We start from the raw sequence: 25,222 nt of genomic DNA, 5'->3' as shown, positions 1-25,222 counted from the left end.
GGCACCTAAATATTTCAGCTCACAATCGGCAAGGGATACGGAAGGTTCACTTATACACCCCCGTGTAATGTTAAGGGGGGACGCGGCTTTCGTATCGCGAAAAATGGCAAAAAAATCGATTTTTTGAAAATCACAATTTCAGTTTCTGTAGCCCTTTTTATATCCGATTCCAAAATATCTTCACCGAAAACCGCGTAGAAGTGCTATAAAAAAATTGTTGCGCCTGCCGAGGTGGCGAAAATTATTGGGGAAATCGCAAAAAAACACTGATATTCAAAAAATCATAGATCCGCAACGACGCCATCGGGCGCCTATATCTTGGGCTCACCGGAAAGCGCATTTCTCCGTCTTCAAATTCCCCGCCTCAGCTGGCTCCTCCCTTCGAAAACAAGCGCACAAAAAGCAAATGTTCGAAGGTCGTTTCGAGCCCTCCGATTGGCCGCGTCCGCCATGTTGCCCCAGCGCGCCTCGCCATTGGTCCGATGCTTGCTCCGGGAGATCGTCGTCTGCAGCTCGTGCGTCTCGAGCTCACGGCTGTCGAAAGTCGCGCTACTTCGTGGCGTATTCGCAATCCACGGCTCGACGATAACTTTGAACAAGAACTAAGTTTTAGTTTGGAGCTACTAGCGGAAGCTCGGTGGGATTACGACGGCGCGCCGCACTCGTAGCGAACATCGCAAACGCGCGTCTCGGACCGACTCTCTAGCGTTGACTCGTCCGATCCGTGGTTGGAGGTTCTGCTTATGCGCACTTCGGACGTCGTGACGAAGATGATCGCAGGACGACTCTTTGTACTCGCGACCACGCATTACGTGCTTTGAAACATCGGGCACCGCAGCCGGCGCGTCTACTGCTCGGAGTCGTCACTAGGCCTAACTCCGCTCACGGCGTCGGCACGCGAGACGAACCTCGAACTTTGCGGGCAAGAACAACGCGTTAGCGGACTCGCGGCAGTATGCTTCTTCGCAAGGAACGAAGCGCTTCCCCCGCCGGCTCCTCGGTACAGCAGATGGTCATTTCACGCATCGGCAGCGGACCCCACGGCCAAGCTCGTCGCGCAGCGGGCGCGCGTTGGCGTCCCGAAATGCGAGGCCAAACACGTTGCGCGCATATTTTTTGTCGCCGCACCTAGGCATATTGCGCATCGTCACCGAATGCCGCCAGCCAGCACATCGCATGCCGACTTCCCGGACTATGCGGCCGAGCACTTAGTGGTGAAACAGAGCACTGGTGATGCAATTTAGGCGCGCTTGGGGCCGTGCTTGGTATCGCCGTAAGCGCTCATGAATCATCTGAAAAAATAAAAGCCACGCAGAAAACCGTATCCGCGACCGGGTGAATGATGAAGCGCATCGCAGGCGAGGTTTACAAATTAACTTGACGAGTGAAACAGGGAGATGAATTCATAGCTGCCCAGTTCGCGTCTTGAATAAACTGCTAAGGAATTCCTATTCCACCAATGTCTTGGCCATAACTGCCTGTTATTTAGGAGGAAGGGATAGGTTGTCATGATGAGAGCCGCTCTTAGTATCCTATAAAAATGATTCAATGATCAATTGCAATCAAGGCTGTTAATTATGTTAATGAGAGCATGAATACAAGAAAGCTGGCAAATCATCGTAGTACATGACCTACTTGCATTACAATATCTTGTTTTTTGTGATGTCTATTACACCACTTCATAACTTCGTTTAAAATTCATGCTACATGTTCTTTGTATATCAGAAAAGGATTTTAAGAAAAAAGAAAGGAAACAAAGGCACAACAGATAAAAGGCCACATGTGCAGGCGGTCTAACCTTATAAAACACATTAAAGACCACAATCTTCTTGTGTTTTAGAGAAACAAGGCACCTCAAACTAAAGACAGGGCACTCAAGAAACTGCACATTACGAAGGACCCAAAAGATTACGACCCCAGTGCCTCTTGATAAAGTAATATCGTTGGTACAACTTTAAAAGCCGTTTTCTCAAAACGACTTTTCTTGCTTCCTGCTTTGCTTGTTCCGCTGATTTCTCACTGACCGCTGGGTCTATTTCAGTTCCGTTTTTTGTTCTATATTCCTTGAAGCACAGTTCAGGGCGTGACATTCTTGCTTTTTCAGTATGGCCTTTTGATAATTAGCTATTTGACGAGTTGCACAAAGCCTCGACGCCTGTTGCACAGTCACCTCATGAAAAATGAAAACTAAAAAAAAATTTGTTGCAAATAAAAAAATCTAAGAATGTCATGCCCACAATCAGACATCTTAGAATGCATAGCACTTTGAACGAGTTTGCTATCACATTTTTTAAACGAGTCAGACTCGGAACAAGAGCAGAAGGTGAAATATATTGTACATCTAAAAGTTGTAAAGATATATTCATGAAATTTCTACAGTAGCATTAAAAAAACATTTCAAATAAGTGTGCCAATTTTCATCAAAATCCATGAAGAAATAAAAAAGTTGGTACCGAAAGCCACGTCCCCCCTTAATCTTGAAAGCCTCGAACGTCTCGCGTGTGCACCGGTCCTTGTGACGAAACAAAATCTTGGTTTTATTGACAAGCGGTTGGCACAACTCGTTGCTGCCTACTTTACACTCCCTACAGTGTTTGGACATGTGCGAATAGCCATCTGTAGACCAATTCCTAAGATGCTCTTTCAGCCGAATATTTATACACCTCCCCGTTTGTCCCACGTATACCTGCCCACAAGAAAAAGGAAATTCATAAACTACTGCGCAGGCGCATGGGACAAACCTGGACCTATGTTCAATGCTGCAAACAAATGGGCTGTAATTAGGTGCTTTATCAATGGCATTCATTACCCTGGCACACAATCGCGACATTTTCTGAGGTGCCGAAAACACAATGTTCACACCGTAGCGTTGAGCTACATTCTTCAAGTGATGAGCTACCTTATGCTGATACGGGATAACCGCAAAGCCCCCACCCTCGATGGCGCGATTTCGGGGTGACTGGGCGCCGTTCATTTTAAACTTCTTAATTAGTTTTTCGCAGGTTGCTGCAATCATAGATAATGGATAACCAGATTTAGTTAGCCTGCTCAACTGCATTTGCACACTTTCCGTCACTGCATGCGCGCAAGACTTCCACACCGCAGCATCAATGCAAGATAAAGCAATTCCATTCTTAACTAACTTTGAATGCCTAGATGAGAAATTTAGCGGACTTTTCTGAGACCTAGGTTGATATAGCCAGCATGTATGGGATGAACCAAAACGAAGCCGAATGTCTAGGAACTGCAACTCGTTGTTACTAGGAAGCTCAGTCGTAAAACTGAGGCCTAGGCCCGATTCGCTAAACACTTGCTTAGCTTGAAAAGCTCTTTCTTCAAGCCCGCCTTCAGCTGCAAATATCAGGTAGTCGTCCACAAAGCGGAAAATACGAGAAGCAGTACTACCTACACACCTAGACACAGTTCTATCCACTTTAGATAAAAATATATCGCTAAGCACAGGGGCGACCTGAGACCCTATGCACACCCCTGACTTCTGGAGGTAGTGCTGGCCTCGCCAGCACACGTATGTGGAAGATAAATACATGCTCAGTAGTTCCAGAAAACTTTGAAGAGAAATGCCGCACTGTGCGACAAAACACTGCTCATCATTGTACTGCGTAATGCACTCCTTCACAGCAACCATAAGTTCTCTTTGCGGGATGGCATAAAATAGATCCTCAACGTCCAAGCTGAAAGCTTGGCACCCTCCCGGGTTCTCATCCTCTAAATACATGTCAAATATATGTATATATGTCATCCTTCAAACATTAAACGTTCAGTTGTGAGTCTGCACAAGTCCTGTTTTCCTCGTCTTTGTCTTTGTGTTTTTAGCGCAGTTTTAGTCGTCATAATGAATCTTAACCAACTAGCCCGACTTGGTGCTCTACTTCAGCTTTATCACTGAACACGCAGGCTAATACTCAAACCTTCGCTAACATATTGAAAAGCCAAACAATCTTTCAAGTGGGAGACAAATAACAAGTGTCGATAAATTAAGGAAAGTGCTGGAAAGCCACGAATTAAGCATGAATGTGATAGAACCTTTTCACTGAAAAGGCCTCATACTGTATTCTCTACAGTATTCTATACTATGTTGTTGCCACTGCATGCATCGGTCTAACGGGATTTTTGTTGGATTTCCCACTCGCAGTACACAAAGCCCATTGAGGAGGAGAACAAGAATGGGGCGGCGTTTGGCTACGATGTACGCGACATTGCCAACAACAACAGCACGGCTGCTGCGCCAGGTGCGGTGACCCGACCGCGCAAGAAGAAGATGACCGACGAGGAGATCATGGAGAAGCTGCGCAGCATCGTGTCCGTCGGCGACCCCAACCGCAAATACACCAAGATGGAGAAAATCGGGCAGGGCGCCTCGGGCACGGCAAGTGTTCGCATTGCTTCTCGTTTGATGTGCCATGAAAGTTTTAGTGGGACTTGCTATGGTAGCTTAACAGCTGTGGCGTTGTGCCAAGCATGAGGGCATGGGCTCGATTCCCGGCCCCGGCTAGGCCACATTTTGATGGGGTTGAAACTCGGAAAACACCCATGCGCCGCTGTAGTTAAGTGGTTGCGGATTCAACTGCTGACCCGAAGGTCGCCGGTTGGATCCTGATCGTGGGTGTCACATTTCGATGGAGGCAAAATGCTAGAGGCCCTATTATTGTGCGATGTCACTGCACGTTAAAGGGACGCTGAAGGAAATAAATATTAGAGCTGTGCGAATAGCAAAATTTTGAGTGCGAAGCGAATTCAAATAATGAAGTTTGAGTGTGAATCGAATCGAATAATTTTCGAATATTTCTCGGAATATTTTTCTAATACTTCGAAGCGGAATTACGGACAAAAAATTGCAGAGGGTCCCTAAGCATATTCTAAATTATATTCTAAAAAATTATAGCTCCGCAGTGGCGCAACCGGGCGCCACCATTTGGGGCTCGTCGGAAAGATAATTTTTCCGTCTTCAAATTTCCCGCTTCAGCTAGGTTCTCCATTCGGAAACAAGCATACAAAAAGCAAATGTTTAAAGTTCATTTCTAGTTCTCCCATTGGGTGTGTCCGCAATGTTGCTGCAGCACACCTTGCCATTGGTCCGATGCTCGCTCCGGGAGAGCGTCGTCTGCTGTTTGCACGTCGCGAGGTCACGGTTGTCGACAATCGCGCTGCTTAGTGACGCGTTCGTTCGTTGTGTGTTCTCGAGTCGACGATCACTTAGAATATAATTATGTTTTAGTTTGGCAGCTACAAGCGGAACCTCAATCATCAGATTACGATAGTGCGCTGCGCTCGTCGCGAACATCGCATACGCGCGTCTCGGACCAACTCGTGGAACCCGCGGTTAGAGGTTCTGCTTGTCAGCACTTCGGACCTCGTGACGAAGGCCATCGCTGGACAACTCTTTGTACTCGCGATCGAGCATGACGTACTTTGCTCGTTGCACAGCGACCGCTTGGAGCACCGATGGAAGCGGCTAGCAGCTTCGCATGTTGGCGCCCCAAAACGCAAGACCAAGCACGCTACACGCTGATTTATCGTCACCATATTTATTTTCCTTTATTATAAACCGTTACATATTTCTTTTTCCGGAGGTTCGAATAGTAAACACTATTAGAAAAATATTTGAAAGTTCAAGTATTCGCACACCCCTGATAAATATTTGTGTCAGAGCGAAAGGTGAACGTTTGAGAATGCCTACAACGTCAGTATTATCCGCAGCAGTGCTCTGCTAATCGAGAAATTAAGGTAAATGTAGGACATGATATGCCACCAGTGGGACATTTTGGAATGAGCCCGATGGCGTCAAGAGTCCCGAGTACAAATAATCACTATTATTCAAACTACTTATAATAAAAAAATAATGTTCCGTACGTTACAAGACGTGATAGAATGCCGCTTGTGTGTTTCTATTTCATTCATGGCATTGGCGTTACCAAGGGGAACGGCATGGGTGGTTTAAAAGCTCCATTTTCGCCGGGCTCCTCTCCGATCGTGCGGTCGTGTCTCATTGGTAGTTTCGTTATCACATACTGTTGTGTGCTTTGCATGCACATGACAGTCGTTCTAAAGGAAAGTTTGACAAAATGCTGTGTCCCTGTTATGTTGCCGGATGCCTTAATGGTGTGTGCCGCTTGAGCAACAGCAGCTGCAGCAAAGAAGCCGACATAACTTTCCAATGGGTGCCACAAATAAACCCACGCCGAAGTGTCTAAGTGTTGTGCCTCTGTGACAGTGTGCTAAACAACCAAAAAATCGGCGTGTGTGCTCGTTGCATTTTCGTGCAGAGGGTTACGAGATCAACCGCAACTTGGGCAAGGCTTGTAATGTGTCCTTCAGAGCAGAAACCGCAGCATCGGCTGCCGGGCAGTAAAGGCGGGCAACGTTGGGGAAGGCAAACGCCACGTCAGGAGGGCTTTTCAGGCGGGTGATTTGAAGTGCGCTAACGCTGTGTGGACCAGTACAACGTGATTTTCTTTCACAATAAGCATTTCCTTGGCACGAAACAAGCACTACGAGGTTTCTGGAACGTTATTTCAGCAATCAACTTCGACTTAACATGTGCCTTTAGTGTCTCTTTAAAGAACACCAGATGGTTGAAATTTGTGTAGCCTTCCACTCTGGCGTGCCTCACAATCATATTGTGGTTTGGGCACTTAAAACCCCACAAAGTGTATTATTATTGCCCATATATGTACTTAGATATGGGTGCACGTTAAAGAACCCTAGGTAGTCGAGATTAATCTGAAGTCCGCCGCCACAGTGCTTCACAATCTTATCATGGTTTTGGCTTGAAAAACTCCAGGGCTAAATAACTAACAACTTCGTGGGGGAGCAGGGGGCAGTTGGCATGCGGCATCAAAAGTTAATTCTGTCCGGTGTGATATCACCTCGCTCAATATAATTACTACTTGCTTTAGTACCCATAATATAAAATAAATAGCCAATATTGGGTGCATGCATTTATTTAATAATTTTGTCAAGACGGTTGTAAGCATCGTCAACAGTATTTAGTAAACAGTATTTGATGGCCTGTTGGTGTGATTCACACCACTGATGCACAACACTGTATGTCTGCATGAAAGTACTTTTAACAAGGGGAACTTCAAATGTGAAAGAAATTACTCTATCATGAGGAAAAGTTAGCAAAAGTGCATGAAATAAAATTGGAAGCAATGAATTTATCTAAGCAAAATAACTATCCTTGCACAAGCTTCAGGTAACATGGCTCCATACAGTTCGGCTTACCCTGTTTCATCACCAAGTCATCCCACATTTCATTTTTGTGCCACTTTGAGGGCCAACTTAAGAATATACACTGTTTGTGAAACAAAGGAATGCTTGTTTTCACCAATGTGACACATGATCTTGTACCTCTCACCACCCGAAGATACGTTCTGTCCACAATACTATCTGCGTTCCTGTCCACAACAGATACCCTGATCGAGCTCACCCTTTGTACCCTGCTCATTTTCCTGAGCGTCTTCATTTCGGCTTACTTTACTCTTTTTAAGTAGTTAAAGTTGCAGACCTTGACAGACTGCACTGTCATTGCATATAGTATTGCTCATACCACTCTCTTGTAGAACATGCTTCTTAAATATCATTTAGAAGTCTGCAGTTGTTACGGATGCCTTACTGGGTTTCATGCCCACATTGTTTTGCAGGTGTTCACGGCAATCGAGACGTCGACCGGTGCGGAAGTGGCCATCAAGCAGATGAACCTGTCGCAGCAGCCAAAGAAGGAGCTCATCATCAACGAGATCCTGGTGATGCGCGAGAACAAGCACCCCAACGTCGTCAACTACCTGGACAGCTACCTGGTGGGCGACGGAGAGCTCTGGGTCGTCATGGAATACCTGGCGGGGGGATCGCTGACGGACGTCGTCACCGAGACGTGCATGGACGAGGGCCAGATTGCGGCCGTCTGCCGTGAGGTGCTGCAAGCGCTCGACTTCCTGCACCGCAACCACGTCATCCACCGCGACATCAAGAGCGACAACATCTTGCTCGGCATGGACGGCAGCGTCAAGCTGAGTGCGTTCCCACTTGCATTGGTCTTTAGTCCGAACCGACTGCGCGAAATGCAGAGCTGAAGTGAGCAGAAACGTGCCAGTGGCAGCCTACTGGACGCGATTTGAATTTCTGTCCACTTCACTGTCCTTTTAACTTACCTTGTTGTCAAATTAGTATACCACTTACTCTTGTACCTCATTGTAAATTAGATTGGATGTAACAAAATAATGGATATAAAAATGTAAATTAAGTTCCTCTTAACTTCCTTATAGAGAGCCATGCATTTAAAATTTAATTTTAACAAAGTAAAATTGCCCTACCTCTGGTTATAATGAACTTGTAACCATGACAGTGAACTTGTAACTCGTTACTTGCTTCTGACCTTTTGTTCATCGCAAGGGCTTCACTTGCAGTTTACAATTTTTAATTGTTTTACAATAGTTTCTACAGACAGCTGCTCTAAAAGCCAATTTTTAATTTTCAGAAAACAGATTCTGCCTGCTCCAAAAGCCACGTTACTGCTCAAAAAAATTTTTTTTGCGTGCTCCGAAAGCTACTCCAAAATGGCCTAGGGCATAGCTTTGCTGCACATACGTTCGTTTTACCAGCAAGCATGCATGCTTTTGCAAGAAATTGAACTTCGAAATAAAACTTTGGTAAGGAGCAGATGTGCACATTTATACGTAGAAATGTGCTGTAACGGGGCTCTGCATTAACTAAATTTATAATGTCCAAGTGCTATCGGGCAAAGGTTAGGACCGTGCATTGTTTTTTATGGATGGTCTCTTCCATGCCTTCTTGCTACCCTTGGTAAAACACCTTCTCCCGACCTTCTCCCGTATGCGCAGCGGACTTTGGGTTCTGCGCACAGATCTCGCCAGAGCAGAGCAAACGCACAACGATGGTGGGCACGCCGTACTGGATGGCTCCCGAGGTGGTGACGCGCAAACAGTATGGCCCCAAGGTGGACGTCTGGTCGCTGGGCGTCATGGCCATCGAGATGGTCGAAGGGGAGCCCCCCTATCTGAACGAGAACCCCCTGCGTGCTCTGTACCTCATCGCCACCAATGGCAAGCCCGAGATCAAGGAGCGTGAGAAGCTCAGCGCCGTCTTCCAGGACATGCTTGATCGCTGCCTTGAGGTCGACGTCGATCGACGATACTCGGCTTCCGAGCTGCTCAAGGTGCATAGGCTTTCTCTCGTGCTGTTTTCTCTTTTTATCGAAAGCTCTCTGTCATGTCCTTGTATTGTGCTTACTGACCATTGCAAAGGTATGCATTGAAGTTCTGCTGGAGAATCGGCAATCAGCTGTTCGTGGTTGGGCTACAAATGCAGTAAAGTCCTGTCAAGGCTAGCTCTCTGGCAAGCTAAATTCTCAGACGTACTGAGCAGTGTGGGAATGCTTGGGTGTTTTTTAATGGACTCAATGTAAGAAAAAAGCAGCTTAATATGAACTGCTTGATGGTTAAGACAAACTTTCGTAGTGGCTACCAGCATTGGATCTGTTCACTTTTCCGAGTTGTGGCAGCCAGCTACCGTATTTACTCGAATCTAACGGGCACCTTTTTTCCGGAAAAACGAGTCCAAAAATCGCATGCGCGTTAGAATCGAGTACCGGAAAAAAAAAAAAAAAGAAACTCGGTTATCGTATTGCCATCGACATTTCAAAATGGCCGCCTCCCACGCGCCTTGGCCATTTCTGCCATTTTTTCAGTTCGTACGTGTGCCGAGGAGATTGTCATCCCGTTCTGCGTTCGCATCGACGGCAAGGTATATGTAAACTGGTAGCGTAACTTCCGTAGAAGCCAACGTGTCAAGCTGGTGTCTAGTTGTTGCAACAGTCGCCATCTATGTGAGGAGGGGACAAACAGAATTAAAAAAAAAAGAAAAAGATGACGTCACAACCGGAAGCGGAAATGAACTCACGTTTTAACGCGATGGGCGCGAAATCATGAAATTTTTTGACAGGGCGCCGCTTCTTACTTTTTTATAGCTGCGTGTTCTTTTTCTTATCACTATGACGGCTCCATAATGGAAGCCTCCAAGATAACGGGAAGACGAAAATGACAGATTTGATAAATAAGGTGTATTTTATTGGCGAAATATTGCAGTTGAACACGATATTACCCGAAAATATATAACACAGAAATCAGAAGTAGCATAACAATTCAACGTGCACACTGTGATGGTGTAATGTGGGCCCAGGATCCGAAATAATTCAACCGGCAGTCAGGTGATTCTGTACACACAACACAGACTTTAACACAACCGATAACTCTGACGATGCACACACAACACACTACAGCATTCCTTATTTACATCCTAAAGGTCCTACGCGCCTCGCACACGAACTGTCCTACTCGCCGTTATGAACTGTTGCCGCTGCGGCGAGGTCGGTCGTCACCGGTACTCCTTGGGCAGTCAACAGTCACGCTGCCTTGACCGTGGCGAGGTGGTAGTGGTGGTGATGATGGCACTGCAGGCCGGTAGATCACCAGGCCACTGCAGCGCAGGTTAGCTGCCCGTCGCCAACATGAGCCGCGGCCACCTCGTGACACCACTCGGGCCCCAGGACCTCAGGCCAGGAACAGACTAGGCTGCCGGTCTCAGTGTCAGCACCGGGCACAGAGCGGGAATCAGGCTCACCAGGTCCACATGGCTGCCGGAAGCCTGGTTAAGCGATGTCGCGACCCGAACCGCCGACCAGCGGCTGCCGTTCCAACCGTGTCACGCTCCAACTCCTCGAGCCGCACGCCCCGCTCGCGCTTCCTTTTCGTCGTCTTCCCCTCCAAGGCGTACCGCAGAGCAGAACTGTCGTTCCCTCTTCGCCCCGTCACGGGCCACACAATCCACATCATCACACACACAAACCTTGCACACAAACCTTGCATCCGTAGACAGCGCAGCGTTTCTTCGCGTAGCGTGGCGGACTCATCGTCCCGAAGGGCGACAGCACGCCGGCCGTGCGCTGGCAAAACACAGTCAAACGGTTCCCGATGGCTGCGATGGGCTATATTACCTTCTGCCAAGTACCACGACTAGAAAACAACGCTTATGCGAGGAAATCACCTACGGACGACAGGCACAAACCTACCGCGCAAAAACGAGCGACGGCATTTGCATCTCAAAATGCGCAAAACCGTTGGCCCATGTTACCAGACTGCCTGCATGTGCCCGCTGTTTCTGAAAATAAACGAAAAAAATTGGCCACTCAACCACATACCCAAGACTAAAGTTTGATTAAAGTAATCTACTAATTTAATTCGTGACACATAAATTTAAAACTAATGAAAATAAACGCTTAATCAATTTTTTGTTTTCATTATTTGTCCCCCCCTCACCTACTAGCGCTTTAATCGTCACGCGGGTGTTGATGTTTGTCGCAATAGGTTTCCGACCACTTTTCGTTCCGACTTTCGCGACCTATTTAGATTGACCTTGTCGACGGCATGGAAGTGCCGACTCCAAATACTCGACGAGTGTACCACGATGCCGCATTTAAAAGAATAGTTATTACATGTGCAGAGAGACGGACGGAAATCGGGCCGCATCGCGGTCGTTCGGATATAGTTCGGAGTTCCCGAAACGTGCGTGCGAGACTGGCGCAAACGGAAGCAGATTTTTTACAGCAAAGCTTCACGAAAAGGTCTCAGTGGACCAAAGCAGGGCCGGTTTCCTGAAATCGAAGAGTGTTGACAGCGACAAGGAGTTGTCGGATAGCGACGAGGACTGATCCATTACGCGACTCGTATCGCCGCCGTAGTGGTGACAGTTTTAGCGGCAAGGCCCGCTTTTTGACTGTGTTTTACTTTTTGAAACTTAAGTTCTGTAAAACCGAAATACTTGTTGTTCTGAATGTGCGAAGTTTGACTCCTACGGACTTTTTTTGTTTTTTCTCTCACGAAAAATGGGTGCGCATTACAATCGATGTAATACTTTCTTTTTTTTTTGGTCGCGGAAAACGGGTGCGCGTTACAATCGAGGGCGCGGTAGAATCGAGTAAATACGGTAGTTCTGATCCTAGTAGGAAATGACGTCACACATGCTGTGACCATGACTAATTCCAGAGAGCTTGCACACCAAAACTGCCCTTACAAAATTATCCTGGTGTTGTTAATGAAAACAAAGATGTCTTCAACCAATACTTCGGCTGTCAATGTGAAGTGCTGTATCATGGCCGGTAATACTAAGCCTTGCGCAAACAGTGTTATACCATTGCAGTACTGTACCTTCAGGTTTACTAATGGCGAATTCCATTGGGAGAGCAGGAGCACTCAAAAGCACGCTGAAAGTGCTCTCTTCAGAGCCGGCGTGTTTCAGTGGTCGAACAGGAGTTGGAGCACCGTCATCCATTGGTAGAGCGAGAGCGCTTTTGCTGCGCCGAGAGCAGCGAAGAGCAGTTCAGTCTGCTCCCCGTTGAAAAGCGGAGTGAGCGGAGAACACAGGAAGTCACGTGACTTGTTAACGTCATATCTGCTCATACCCTCCCAACAATCCTCCTCACTTGTTTGTATTTCGCTTGCTCGTGTACGGCGGCAATGGCGGCAGCGAAGCGTGTGTGGTGCTCTGGCTCCAACAATTTTGACGTCGTTGCGGTAGATTCTGGTAGTGTTCGCCTACCTTGCCTGTCGTCAAATGCACGGGGGACGGTGGCAGCAAAGCGTCGTCGTCTTGCCGAAATACTTGACAATCTTGAGTTTCGGTTCGGGACAAGCCCCCCCCCCCATCACCTTCAAATCTGGTCGGATTATCCTTCCCCGTAAGGGGGGCGCTTGTTCGGCATTTTACGGTAAGACTAGTGGGCTAGGGTCCCTACAAACAACCACTAGACGCGTGGCCGCGCGCGCAAAAATGCATGTGCGACGTGCGCGCTCAAACAAGCAAAAAAGCAATCAAATTCACTTTAACTTCTGTAGTAGACGGTGGCTGACGTTGCATCAAAGAAAGCAGGATGCGCTGAGCTTGCGATTCCATCATGTAATAGTAGGAAGCGGCAACTTTGCAGGATGGCGAGCAAGCGAGTGCGTCCTACCGATCACTGCCACATGTGCTTTCCCCGACCGCCCGGCTGGCCCGGCTCAGATCACACGTGCTTCGCAGCAGAGGATGCTGGGATGCATAACATTTCTCCTCACTCGTTTTTTTTCTACTCCCTCCCACCTGCTCTCTGGAAGCGTGCTGCATTCCAGTGGCAGATCGAGTGACACTGCTCTCAGTGCTCTGCCCCCCACTCCTCACTGCACGGCGCCCCCACTCCTGTTCTCTCAATGGAATTCGCCATAAGCATTTGTTCGCAATGCTATGTTATGAGGCAATACTGCCATACTCTAAGTCAACCGTTGCATTGTCTGCCATGCTCACATAAACTAGTGTGGAATCTGTGTACTGTGCGGCCTATTTGGTTGCACCCTTTCTGTGTCATCAAGTACTTTTATCACTTGTAACCTGGACTGGATACTTTTGAGATTTTGCGACAACAGCTTTCAAAGGTAGGCAGTGTTCATTACCTAGTGTAGAAGGGCATAGAGTCAAGTGTTGGCTGCGAATATGGGGTTAGAGTTGTGATGGTAGAACTGTATGATTATACTGTGCACTACAAACCTTTCTTAATTTCTTCAATGGTGTCTCTCTCCTGTCCATGCCCACAGCACCCATTTCTGAAGCTAGCACGGCCACTCACTAGCCTGCATCCGCTCATTGTCGCCGCCAAGGAGGCAGCCAAGAGCCACTGAGGGCCAAGCACTGTAGACAACACAAGGCAGGCTCACCCGCTGTTCCGATTCCATCTTCGGCTGCATGGCCGAGCTATTTCGAGACAGCACTTTGGCCTTCTGCAAGAAGGCCATGCACCTCCTGCTTTGACCACAGAAGGTGGGCCCGAGATTGGACCTGCTCTCGTCACCTTGGATTTCGTGGTTTCGGCTGCGTATTGGATTGCTTCGGGAAGAGCGATCCAGCTTACCGCTGGCATGCTGGCAGAGCAAGCTTCGGCCACCAGACACAGTGATGGTGATTCATTTCATGCACTGGTGTTCAAAACCCCGATGCGTCGACTGGTCGGTGCTGGAGTCACTTTTTCAGTGAAGCTTCACCAACAGTGATATAACTGGTGGTTGCGCGTCGGGGCCGTAATGCAGGTTCCCGCCACCTGACGTGGTGATGGTGATTCCTTTTTTTTTGTTGGTGTTGGGGAAAGCCTTCCGCTGTGACCTGCCACCACTGTGAAGAAGACTAGCACAAAACGCCACTATCACCGTACACCCTGCAGATGCCTTCTTGAGGTTTTTTCTTTTTATGTGCAGAGCTGCCTGTATGTACTGATCGTGCTTATACTCTCAGTGTGTCTGGTTTGGAGATGCACATCATTGTCAGGCTAAGCGGTTAGCTTTGGCCACGCGCCATTGCTCAATCCGTTCTATTCGCATCGGGAGAGTGTAATCAGAGAAAGCAGTGTGACAGCCAGAAGAGCGTCACTGACTGGACAGAGAACTTGGGCTAAGGCCGCCATCCCGTAGCAAGTTAAAGAGTTAACAGAATATCCCACGGATGGCCGGGCTAGGGGGAAATGCAACGAGCGTTGTGTCTCCCGTCTAGCCCGGCTGTGATTTCTCACTGGACGAGCGTAAGCGGGGAACGCAGTGTTATAGGCAGGCGAGTGTCACAGAGCTTTTTCTAATATGGATGGATGCTATGAGCAAGGCTTGGGCTAACGTTGCCACCTTGTGGTATGTTAATGCATTGACAAAATTACACTGCTCCTCTTTGAAACGCGCTGAATGGGATGGCCGTAGCAACGGCGCGTTGCCGGAGCTAATCACTGAGGCCACGGGCTAAGCTTAGCCTCCTGCTGTCAGCTTCGATGTATGCAACAAGGCCTTGTGAATTGTGCTGTAAGGCCAAGCTGCGGAAACATTTGTGCTGCTGCAGAAAAAGAACATCCAGCGACTGCAGGTGCCTTGGCAGCTACTCAAGATGTTGCAAGCAAGATCTCAAGCAGAGGAATTGGCTGATTGGCCTGTACAAAGTGCTGGTGCTCTTGTGTCTAGAGCATTTGCTGTGTTTGGGCTGCACAAGAAGCTTCACAACTACTTCTTTTGGAAGGAAAAAAAGCAAACAAGAAACTTAGGACTGCTACATTGCATTTACAAACAAGTGCAAGTTGTCAAAACCAAGCACCCTGGAATTGCATGCAAACATGCGACGCATTTTTTATTTTAAAGCTTAAGTGTTGCACATTTTCAGCAATAGGGCTCTCCGAGCGGTGTACACCTTTATTGCGCTTTTATTAAATGCTTTTAGTTACTTTAAGTGGTCTTTGGCCAAGTAACAATTATCATTTCTATTCTTAAAGTGACAGTTCCATCCTTTATGATGCTATGTTCCGAGGGCCTTCTTGTTGCTTGTTGCGATTGGTGCACAACACTTCGACTGGTTATGTGTTTGAGCATTCATGACAAATAAGCCACAGCAAAATAGTGTAAGAAACGTGACTGCCTGAACTATTGTATGGCAGATTCCTTAAAAGCTTGATAAATTCTTTAAAAGAGTGAAGGACAAAACAAGGCTGAATTTCACCAAAGTCTATGCGCCAAGTCAAAATGACAGCAATGCAGAATTTGGCCTCACGTGGCGAGCGCTATTTTCCTTGTTCGTAAAATATTGGAGATGTTTCATCCTGGTGCATCAAACTTGTTCACACAAGAGGCTCATTATCAGTTTACCCCTGTATGGTTCAGTAAACTTCAGGAATGTTGTAGCAGGGAAACTGGATTTTATGTGTACAATTGCTTAGCCTAGGTTCACAACCAAAGACAGATTAGCTAAAATGAAAACATAGAAAGGTATATTTGTTAATACCCTTTAATCCAGTCGGTGAACAGGCTTCACTGTGTAGCATTTCTGCTTATGCGAGTGTTGCATGTCCATGACATGAAAAGGCAACATTTTGATACAACAATGGAAAAAGTTAGCTTAAGGTGAGTGAGAAAGGCACAATTTGATCTTGTGAGGAGTGGTCGGAAATCCGTAAGGCAAGGCACTTCATGAAATTTCAGCAATTATTTTTTTTGACATTAGAGCATCCTCTGCTTAGTTCTTTTTGTTCGAACTAGTTACATGCATGTGGACAGGCTGCTTATGCTCTGCTTACTTTCGTTTATAGAAAACAAGGCAGTCGTGTTGTTGCTTTGAAATGGCTTGCTGCAATGGCTGAAGCATTCAAAACTGTGCATTCAAAACGTGCATGTATTAAGGGCGAGTCAGAGAAGAACAATTTGACTACACTGTTTTGTACATAGCATGCAATGCCGTGGAAGCTACGCAAAAAGCTCGGTGAGAAAAATTCATAACGCTGCACGTTTTGCGGTCAGCTTTCGCGAGTTTGAATGCTGGTATGAGTTGAGCACGAGCCTGTATGTGAGGCGCCGCAACAAGCTGCACACGAAGAACCCGAAAAAGAACACAGCAAAATGTAAAATATTTAAAAACTTTATGCTGACATTGCACAACACGGTAACAGCAGCATCTGTGTGGTTTTCTTCATTTTCTAGTGTCCGTGTTTGTGTGCGCGCCACATTCTACCAAAAATGCACCGTACAGTTTGTGCCTTTTTAAGGCAGCAAACAGTCTTGACTTACCACTAAGCCTGAAAAAAGCAGAATTTTCCGTATTTTCTGGGAAAAACACTAAGCTATTTCCTCCTGTAACACAGCTACTACAAGAAGTCTCGCTAGTCTCCATGGCATTGCATGCTTTGTACAAAGTGCTGAAACAAAGTGTACGTTCCTGCAGTCTAGCATATCATTGGCCAAGCACTGCTGGTATTATTGTTAGTGCACCTGTCCACGAAATTTTCGACTGACATGTCATTCTCATCAAGATGTCTGAAAATTTGCTTAGCTGGTTCTCTTAGAGGCAACACTTTCTAGGATTAATGTCGTCGCTGGGTGTGGAAACTCGTCAGAGAAAATCGTTTTGCGTGACTGACTTGGCGACATTGCAAGGTTCGCAGCGGGAAGATGTGTCCGTGTTGTAAGCTACGTGGTAGACTCCCTCCAATACAAACCTAGTGTGGTTGACTTCTCCAGTACGCCGTACCTTTTGGCGCATCTATGGTGAGCATCTGACAAAACGAATGTAGTCAAGGCTGTAACGGAGTGCCGTCTGGTCAGGTATAGTAACGGAAAAGTGGTGGGTTGTTCACCGAAGCCGAAAAAAAAAATGTTTTGGGACCACTGCGAATTCCTTGTTTGCAACAGACTCCGTTGCGAACAAAATCTGTAGTGATCCCGTAACGTCTCTTTTTGTTTCAACTTTGGTCAGTGCCCTGACAGTTTTGTCTAATGAGACTGATAACCTTCAGGGATGTCTCAGTTAGTGCGTGTTGATGATCTGAACCAATGGAAATGTACAACATAGAGAGAATGTCCCCGGTCGGAATGGTTCTCTTATTGCTTACTTCTCAAGCTGTCATTTCAGCAAGGTGTTGTCCTCTGTGTTTCAGCATGTATGTCTAAAAGTGTTTGGTCAAGAGTGTAGCCTCAGGTTTCCAAAGTGTCTATGTTTGTAATAATGGGAGTCTACCACATGCCCGTGTCTTTGATCAGGATGGCTTGTCGATGTTCAGTCGGTAAATGGTGGCAGCAGTGCTGTTTGCTGTTGTGCTGGTCACGTCATTGTGTGAGCTGTTCCGTTTTGCCATGCAAAATGGGCATTGATGTGTTTCATGGATAAGCTGCATTTGCTCCTGTACTGCTGTCGAGTCTTTGAAAGGTTCTTTTGAATAAGTGGCAGTAAGAGCTTGCTGCCATGTGAGGTGAGGCTTTTAAGATGCATGATTTTTGAATGCTGTCATAGAAAAATAGGCTGAATGCGATAACGTGCGAGTGCTTGCAGATTGAATTTTGTTGTGTTCAACATCGCAGTGCAGTAATTCTCCTGCCACACAGGAAAATGCATTGTCATTTGTAGTCAGCGGCATTACTCACACCGCAGTAGGTTTTGGTGTCACTTGGAAATAGATCATTTGCTCAGGACAATAATGGTGTGTCAAAATTGAACGTGTGAAAAGCTCAAAAAGGTGTGTGAAACGCATTCTCAAATGGATGCTTAAGTGGCATTAGCCGGTCATTGCAGTCAACCCCTGAAGAAGGGACCAAACGGTCCTCGAAATATCGAGTCTCTCCGAGACTGTGGCTTGTGCCAGTTCAGCAACTAAAATTCTCAAGTGGGCATACCTTTATAAAGAATTTATAATGCTATTTTCCGGAATGTTTCATTTGGGCACTTCTTGAGGTTGCTCGACTTGCATGAACTGTTTTGGTTGGCAACTTGGCTTTTAGCTTTCGCACTGAAAACTTGACTTAGTTGAGGGCAGCTACTTGGTAGACAGAGTGTGAATGCAGACAAATATGGCAGGGGTGCGAGAAGTGGCACGTGCAAACTAGTTTACTCTGCTGCCTTTGTCGAGAGACGAGGCATAATTAAAATTTTTGAGGTTGCAAGCCTTATTGATCATGCTAGCGTAAATGTGAGGAAAATGGCATCACTTTTCCGCTGTTTTCGTTCATTGTGCAGAAATAGCTGAATGTTTATTCTCTCTTTGCAACTCGCTTGATTCTTGATTAGATGCCTCTCATTACTGTGTTATCAGTGGAAGCGCATGCGTTCACCAATGCGCCTTTTTTATTCCCCACTATCAGCCAGAAAAACCTTTCAAGTAATATGTGAGTGTAAGTCTGCAAGCCTTCTGAACATCAAGGCGCCTCCACATTGTGGACTTCATCTAGACTAGCACTAGACATACAAGGGATTTCACTAGGGTTCTGTGCTCATTTTGTGGCAGCTTTAGTCTTCTGTGCAGCTTAAATCTTCTCGGCAGCCGGTAGCCTCACGCATCTACATGTAGCTATGCTGACAAGTTGAAGCTTTTCCTTGCACGCTCGTAGGTGCTTCAGGCTGCCAGTGCACTTAGATTTCCTTTGCTATTGGCACCTTTCTATGTGACAGTGCAGGTTTTTTTTACTCTTCAGGTAGCTTTGAAAGGATTGAAGGTATTTTGTAGACTGTGGTATTTTTGAGAGTGCCACTGTGGGACAGAATCACGGCACACCAGTTAATGTATTGCAGTCAAAATGTGGCATGCGACATTGGAATAATGATGTTGGAAGGACAAAGGGTGCCTGGTGGCTTGTTCCACTTCCTTCAGAAAAGAGAATGTGGCCGTCTTTCATTGGTATTGCGCTCATTTAGCGGGAATACGCTTCATAGAGTGCTTCACCTCCCTGATGTGGGTTTTGTCTTCTTGAGCAACGATTTCATTTAGCTGTGTTCATGTGTCAAGCTGTGCCTTTTGCAGTTTGTCCAGTACTTGATGCTTTTTTTACTTGTCCTACTGCTTTGCTGTCTAGTATTTATCTTACAGTTTATTTATGGTATATTATATAATTACCCCTTTCCTACTGACGCGACCTTGTTAAGTAAACTGGCTGGGCGTGAAAATACGACGGGACTCGTTGCAGACAGGTGTACTCTTTGAAGTCCCACCAGGCAGCGTGTTAGTCGATTATGCAAGTGGTACCAAAGATCAAGAAGAGATGAGGAGATCGATGACATAGCACGTAGTTCGCTTATTCATATTTTTGCTTGGTTGCAGCATTGTCTTAACCAGTTTCTGTAATGACTTAGGATCATTCGCGGTATATTTTTATACACAATTACCGATGGCAAAAATAAAAATTTGGATGGAAATGACTGAAAATGTTCGCAATTGCTTACTGGGCTTTGAAAAGGGAGTTGACGTAAATGGTTTCTTTTGGAAAGCACTTCAATATGACTGTAGTCGAGCTATCTGTTACACTATGAAGCTATAAGTGAGATATTTCTGCTGACGTCCACATCTCTAGCTTGCCCGAAAGGTTTGAATCATCGGACTTCAGCAGCCCCAAAACACAAGAAAAAAATGTTTATCGTATTAACGTCCTTGTGCAATATCAGCGAGCGAATGTCATGCTTTCACCGCTTTATGTTTTTCCTGCATAATTTCTTTTTTTGAGAATGCCATGTTGTGTACAAAATGAACAAAAGAGATATGTAGTGATAATGAGTGTAGCTGCCGTGTCTCTTGGCTGGTCTAGTTTTAGTGGTCTCCACTAGTGGCCACTGCAGAATGGTGGCTTCTATATTTTTACGCATTGAATTTCACTTTGCTCCTCTTTTTAAGCATATTATATTTTACATTGTATTGTGCTCCTGCTGTCCTACTCTTTATATTTTATTCTTTGTTGGTGGTTTCCAACGAGACGCATAGTCGCACTTTTTATCCTTTGCTTGATCGTTTTCTTTCTTTTTTTTTGTCGGTTGGAACAACTTTGGCATTTGTGATTTATGGTTCTGTGTTGCCGCTGGCGCTTTTTGTCATTGCATAGGAAGTGTTAAAAAATTTTGCGTGTCATTTCTGAAGTCTGGATTCTCTTAGTGCTAATGTGCACATTTGTAGAACACTTTCCTTTGCAGTAACAGAATGCAGTGCTCCGTGAGGATGATCTTATAGTGGAACTCTTACTTGGTTGTGTGTACTTTTGAGTTCACTGTTGTTCTCTTTCAAAAATGTTAAATGTGCACTTAGCTGCTCACATTATTTGGTGTTCTTTTCTGAACATACTTCGTTAGCTTTTGCATACTGGCAGTCTGTTTTTTTTATTTCTTGTTTTTTTTCCCCCACTGCCTTTAGCAATTAGTTTTGTGGTCAGGGTGTGTGTACTTCCTGAACTGTTATAAGCTGACTTCACCAAGATATCTGCTTTTTCACACAATCTTACAAGAATTTTTTCTTTGTGCAGATGTTCTTTGAAAGATGAGTGATGGTGTTTCAAAGAGCCTTGCTTCTTGTTGCGGTGTAGTCGGGCAGCTGGGGTAGTGACTGTGCCTTTTGAAGCTCTGCATTTTTTTTTGCTGTTCTTTAGAATGTTCAAGTCAAATAACATTTAACCTATCTGCTTCATCGGAAGTTACGGCTGCATCCCTCCGAGTTTTCACTCCATGTGGTGTGTGTCTAAGGCAGCAAAAAACTTTTACAATGCACATAAGCGAAGAGTCAAGGAAACAAGAGATGCATTCTGTAAATCTGCGTATTGTAGGGCAGTATAAAACCCGGGAAAGTTTTATCTCCTGTTTAAAGACAATGAGAAGTGTAATTCAAGGTACCGGGCTTTCTTGCCTGACTTCCTTTGTTTGTCAAGCCGATTTTGCTTAACAGCGTATCTAGTGCTTTCTCCAATCTCCTGAAAAATTGTTAATGACAAAACAAGGCATTGTCACTCTCGTTAGCAGCCAGAAAAAACTAACAAAGAAAACAGAAAGCTTTTCTAATGATGAATCTGTCCACCTGCTGCTCAGCAAAGCACAGCAGTAAACTGCAGTTTGTTTTTATTTTTACTTTCACTATTGCCAAGCCCCTTTGCGGTCACTGAAATTTGAGTTTGCAAGGGCAGATTTTACAAGTTAAATTATTTTTTTGTTGTGCCACATTTATAGCATTCTTAAGGTATTTAAACTAATTTCTGCTCTTGTGGGTTTGCATGTGCATTGCTTTTGTCGAGGTAGCTGTTTTTACTTCTGATTTTCTGTGGCTTCTGGAATACGAGTTCTCTCAGTTTGATGCGCAACTAGTGGAGTTTGCCGACAAAGATGTTAAATGCACGGAGTTTTACCATGATAGAGTGTACTTCTTGCTGTTTTTGCATACACAAACTTTGTGTTAGCTGTGAGTCACGAATGAGGTGTAAATATATAATGGTGCCTGTGTCGGCCCCCCTTTTTTATCTACAGTGTTATTGTGTTGGTGTCATTTCCTCTCAAAATTTTCAGCGATCCTTGCATTTTACCTGTTGAAGGTCTTAGGTGCATGCGTACCACTTATAGAAATGGTTATCTTGGTCATTTTATACACACATGCACATGCATTAAAAAATGTTTCATTATCTTTGCGCAAACACATTTATAAGGTAGCTTTAGTGCCATGTCACTCTATTATGGCGGTATGCCTGTACAGGTGTACCTTTTGAAAGCTAAAGTACTGAGATTAAAGATCATGGCATTCCTATGTTTTGATGGACAGATTGACTGTAGGGTTGAAGTAATGCGTGTGACTGCTAAGTACTCGTAGTGAAGATATTTGCTCACATGATCTAACAACTGAGTTTTCAGTCTTTCCATAAAAATTCTTACAAGTATACCCATTTTGCAACAGCAAACAAAGGCATGAATATAAAGCAATTATATTTTGTCTGCGATTTTCACTTAGGATCTGGACATGTGGCAACAGCTTTCAGTTTTCAAACGTAAACACTCACTAGAAGTCTGCCTGGCTTGGACGATTAACGACATTGAAGCTGAGTAATCTACAACTAAAATTTGATAAAAGGAGAGGTTTCAGGACTTGACTGACTTCTCCATGAGTGAATCCTCAAGAAGGAACCATAGTGGCTCCAAGGTGTCAGGTTTTGGTAACTTTTCATTGTAGCTTTGCCAGCTTTCATTCTGTTCCTGTGCTGCACTCAGGTTGATGGCCTCATACTTACTGCCTGGTTTGAATGAAGAAATTTCTAGTTTGACCTTGACGTCCCCACGTGGGAGGCCTAGGCCAAGCAACTTAAATTGCTGGTTGATAATCAAGTTTATTCCTCCTCCTGCGACATTCAAATTGCTTTCAAGTCAAACCACTCTGCATAGTTCAATCTATCTAAATTGCCTGCACTGCAGTTATCATTCAAAGGGTTACTGCTGGGTTAGGGTCTCCAAAATGTATTAGAACAGCAAATCCTTTGAAGGCTTGTTTCTAAACATTCATATATCAGCATATCTCTTGGCTTGTGGCATTGAGTTGTACCTGCAGTGCAATGCAATAGCACCAGGCTGGCACGGTAGCACACCTCATACGATAATTACCGCCTCTCAATGCAGGCGACCCTAAAGTGGTTGGGATGTCTGTTGAGCATAGCATATCGAAATTCCTGAGTTATGCTACAGTTTAAACAGATTGTGAAGAGAGCGATATAAAAATGGAGGACGATTCTTTATAACGAAGGTAAAAACATTGCAGTCCAGCTTGGACTAACATTGAAGGAAGTCCACGAAGCTGTCAATGTCAGATCATTTGTCAACTTTTTTTCACTCAGCCATGCTGCTTCTGGAGGGAGTACTGCACAAGTGTGTTCTCCATTGACGCTAGAGTCGTGTGAGCTAGCGCCAGTGGCTTGCCTACACTGGCAAATATTTACTGCTGAGATGCTCGCTGTTCAATCCTGACAGCCTTAACTTAGCTGAATCTTTGTAAATGTTGTCCTCAAGTTAAGCATGGTTAACACGCTTTTTCTGACATCTGTATTTGTTAGCATTGATATTTAACAGAACACACTAGCGACATTGCTGCTACCTCCTTTGCTTCTTGTAAGACCGTGCATGGTGTAAAAGGGCACCAACGTTGGTGTCAGTGCTAGGTAGTGACATCAGCTTGGGTGTTGTCATCACTTTTTCTCATTTTTGACTGGTGGTAGCCGGCAGGGGCGTAGCCAGAAATCTTTTTCGGGGGGAGGGGGTTCAACCACACTTTATGTATGTTCGTTTATGCGTTTGTATGTGGGCGTGTATATATACGCAAGCAAAATTGAAAATTTTCGGGGGGGGGTTGAACCCCCCACCCCCTTGGCTACGCCCCTGGTAGCCAGAACTAATAGGCAGCTCCTTTTGTGAAACCTGGAGCTTCTGAATGACTAACAGTGAAAGAACACTGGTTTACTGCGAACCTCTTCAGTTCTGAAGCTACAGAATCGGTTTATAATGTAATGTTTTAGCCGTAAACATTCTTTTGCACCCATAAAGGCATATAAAGCATCACCTGTCAGCACTGAAAGCAGGGAGCACATGCGTTCTACTGTCACTCTTCTGAGAATTTCTGTTGCTGGCTGCCATTTCCATGATAGCTGATGGCCGAGGGTAGAATTACTGGTTTAGGCTTCTACAGATTGTACAACATGCTAGCTGCTAACAGTGTTGACCCAAGGTGCATACTCGGTCCCTTTTAGTTGGCCCATCGCGATTTGCATTACTTGTGCCCATTGTTTTTTATTTCATTTCTCCTCCTCCATGATGTGGCCTTAGTGGCTTTGAAAAGGAGCTTTCTACAGTTCTGGTGTGATACACTTTATCCTACACTAGTAGCAGTTCTACAATCTGTGTCACTCGTACAGAACATTTGGTCGTTCTTCATGCATGGCGCTTGTCTGAGGTCTTGGCACCAAGCATGGTGCGATTTCTGCTGTCTGGTGGCTGATGCTGGCCTCGATGATGTACTGTGGGGATTCAGCATGGTTCTAAGGCTGTGAAAGTGCACTGTGGCTTTGCTTCCACGAATTTTCCTGTCTTAGCGAGCTTGAAAATAGCCTGTGAGAATTGTAAATGTACGTGTCTCTTGGAACGGGCGTGCATGAGCAGCTAATTGTTGGCAATGGAAATATTGCCACATGTATGTGTTGTCACCAGGTCATACGACTGGCTACACTCTTCTAGCACTATGCGCTGTTGCTCCTCTGTTGTGAACCGCTGTGCCAGCACCACTGATGTACGACTAAGGGTCACCTGCTGCAGTGCCATTGTCGCCACTGCCCTGTGAATCGTATGGTGTGTGGCGCTGGAACAATCCGTATGACCTATATATATCTAAATCTGGGACTGGCCTTCCCTGACAAGCGTGTGTGCGTGTTTGCCTGTGCATAAGTGCTGGTTTACATCTGACTTTTCACTTTCAAGGTATTGAAGAACAAGGATGCAATAATGCTGGGTGAATAAAGACTTTTATAGGAAGTGCGATTGGGTCAGTAGCCATTGACTGCTTCCTTTCGTCTCCAGACGAGTGTGCTGTGTAAGCTTATACACATTTTGCAGCACAGATGTCAGCGCTGTCTCTTGTGATGCATTGAACTTCCCTCTAAGGAAATTGAAGGGCCAGCAAAAGCTGTATTACAACCAGTGCCATCCCTCAAGGCAAACGTCCGCTGATGGGGGGGGGAGGCTTATACCAACACCAATGTTATAGGTGGCGTCGCTCATACCCACTGTGGTATCGGCCCAGGATCGGGGGTGAAGTTATAAGAATATATATGTTTCACATGCAAATTGCTTATAACTGGCAAGTTCAATCTGCCAGATCTAT

At 45.5% G+C, this 25,222-nt stretch overlaps 1 protein-coding gene across 2 annotated transcripts in view; it reads left to right on the top strand.

Moving 5' to 3' along the window:
- LOC119386918 (serine/threonine-protein kinase PAK 3) overlaps positions 1–24,877 on the top strand; it is a 50,242-nt gene extending 25,365 nt beyond the window's left edge. For both annotated transcript variants that reach the window (XM_037654206.2, XM_037654207.2), the window contains 4 exons: positions 4,154–4,387; positions 7,665–8,034; positions 8,862–9,196; positions 13,662–24,877. In XM_037654206.2, coding sequence (XP_037510134.1) covers positions 4,154–4,387; positions 7,665–8,034; positions 8,862–9,196; positions 13,662–13,745 — 1,023 coding nt within the window. In that variant the 3' untranslated portion in view covers positions 13,746–24,877. The remainder of the gene's footprint in view (positions 1–4,153; positions 4,388–7,664; positions 8,035–8,861; positions 9,197–13,661) is intronic.
- The last annotated feature ends 345 nt before the right edge of the window (positions 24,878–25,222 follow it).

The sequence above is a fragment of the Rhipicephalus sanguineus genome, chromosome 3, assembly GCF_013339695.2.
Source record: "Rhipicephalus sanguineus isolate Rsan-2018 chromosome 3, BIME_Rsan_1.4, whole genome shotgun sequence".
Lineage (NCBI taxonomy): Eukaryota > Metazoa > Arthropoda > Arachnida > Ixodida > Ixodidae > Rhipicephalus > Rhipicephalus sanguineus.
Note: the sequence above shows the minus strand (reverse complement) of the source record. Positions and strands in the feature narration are given on the sequence as shown.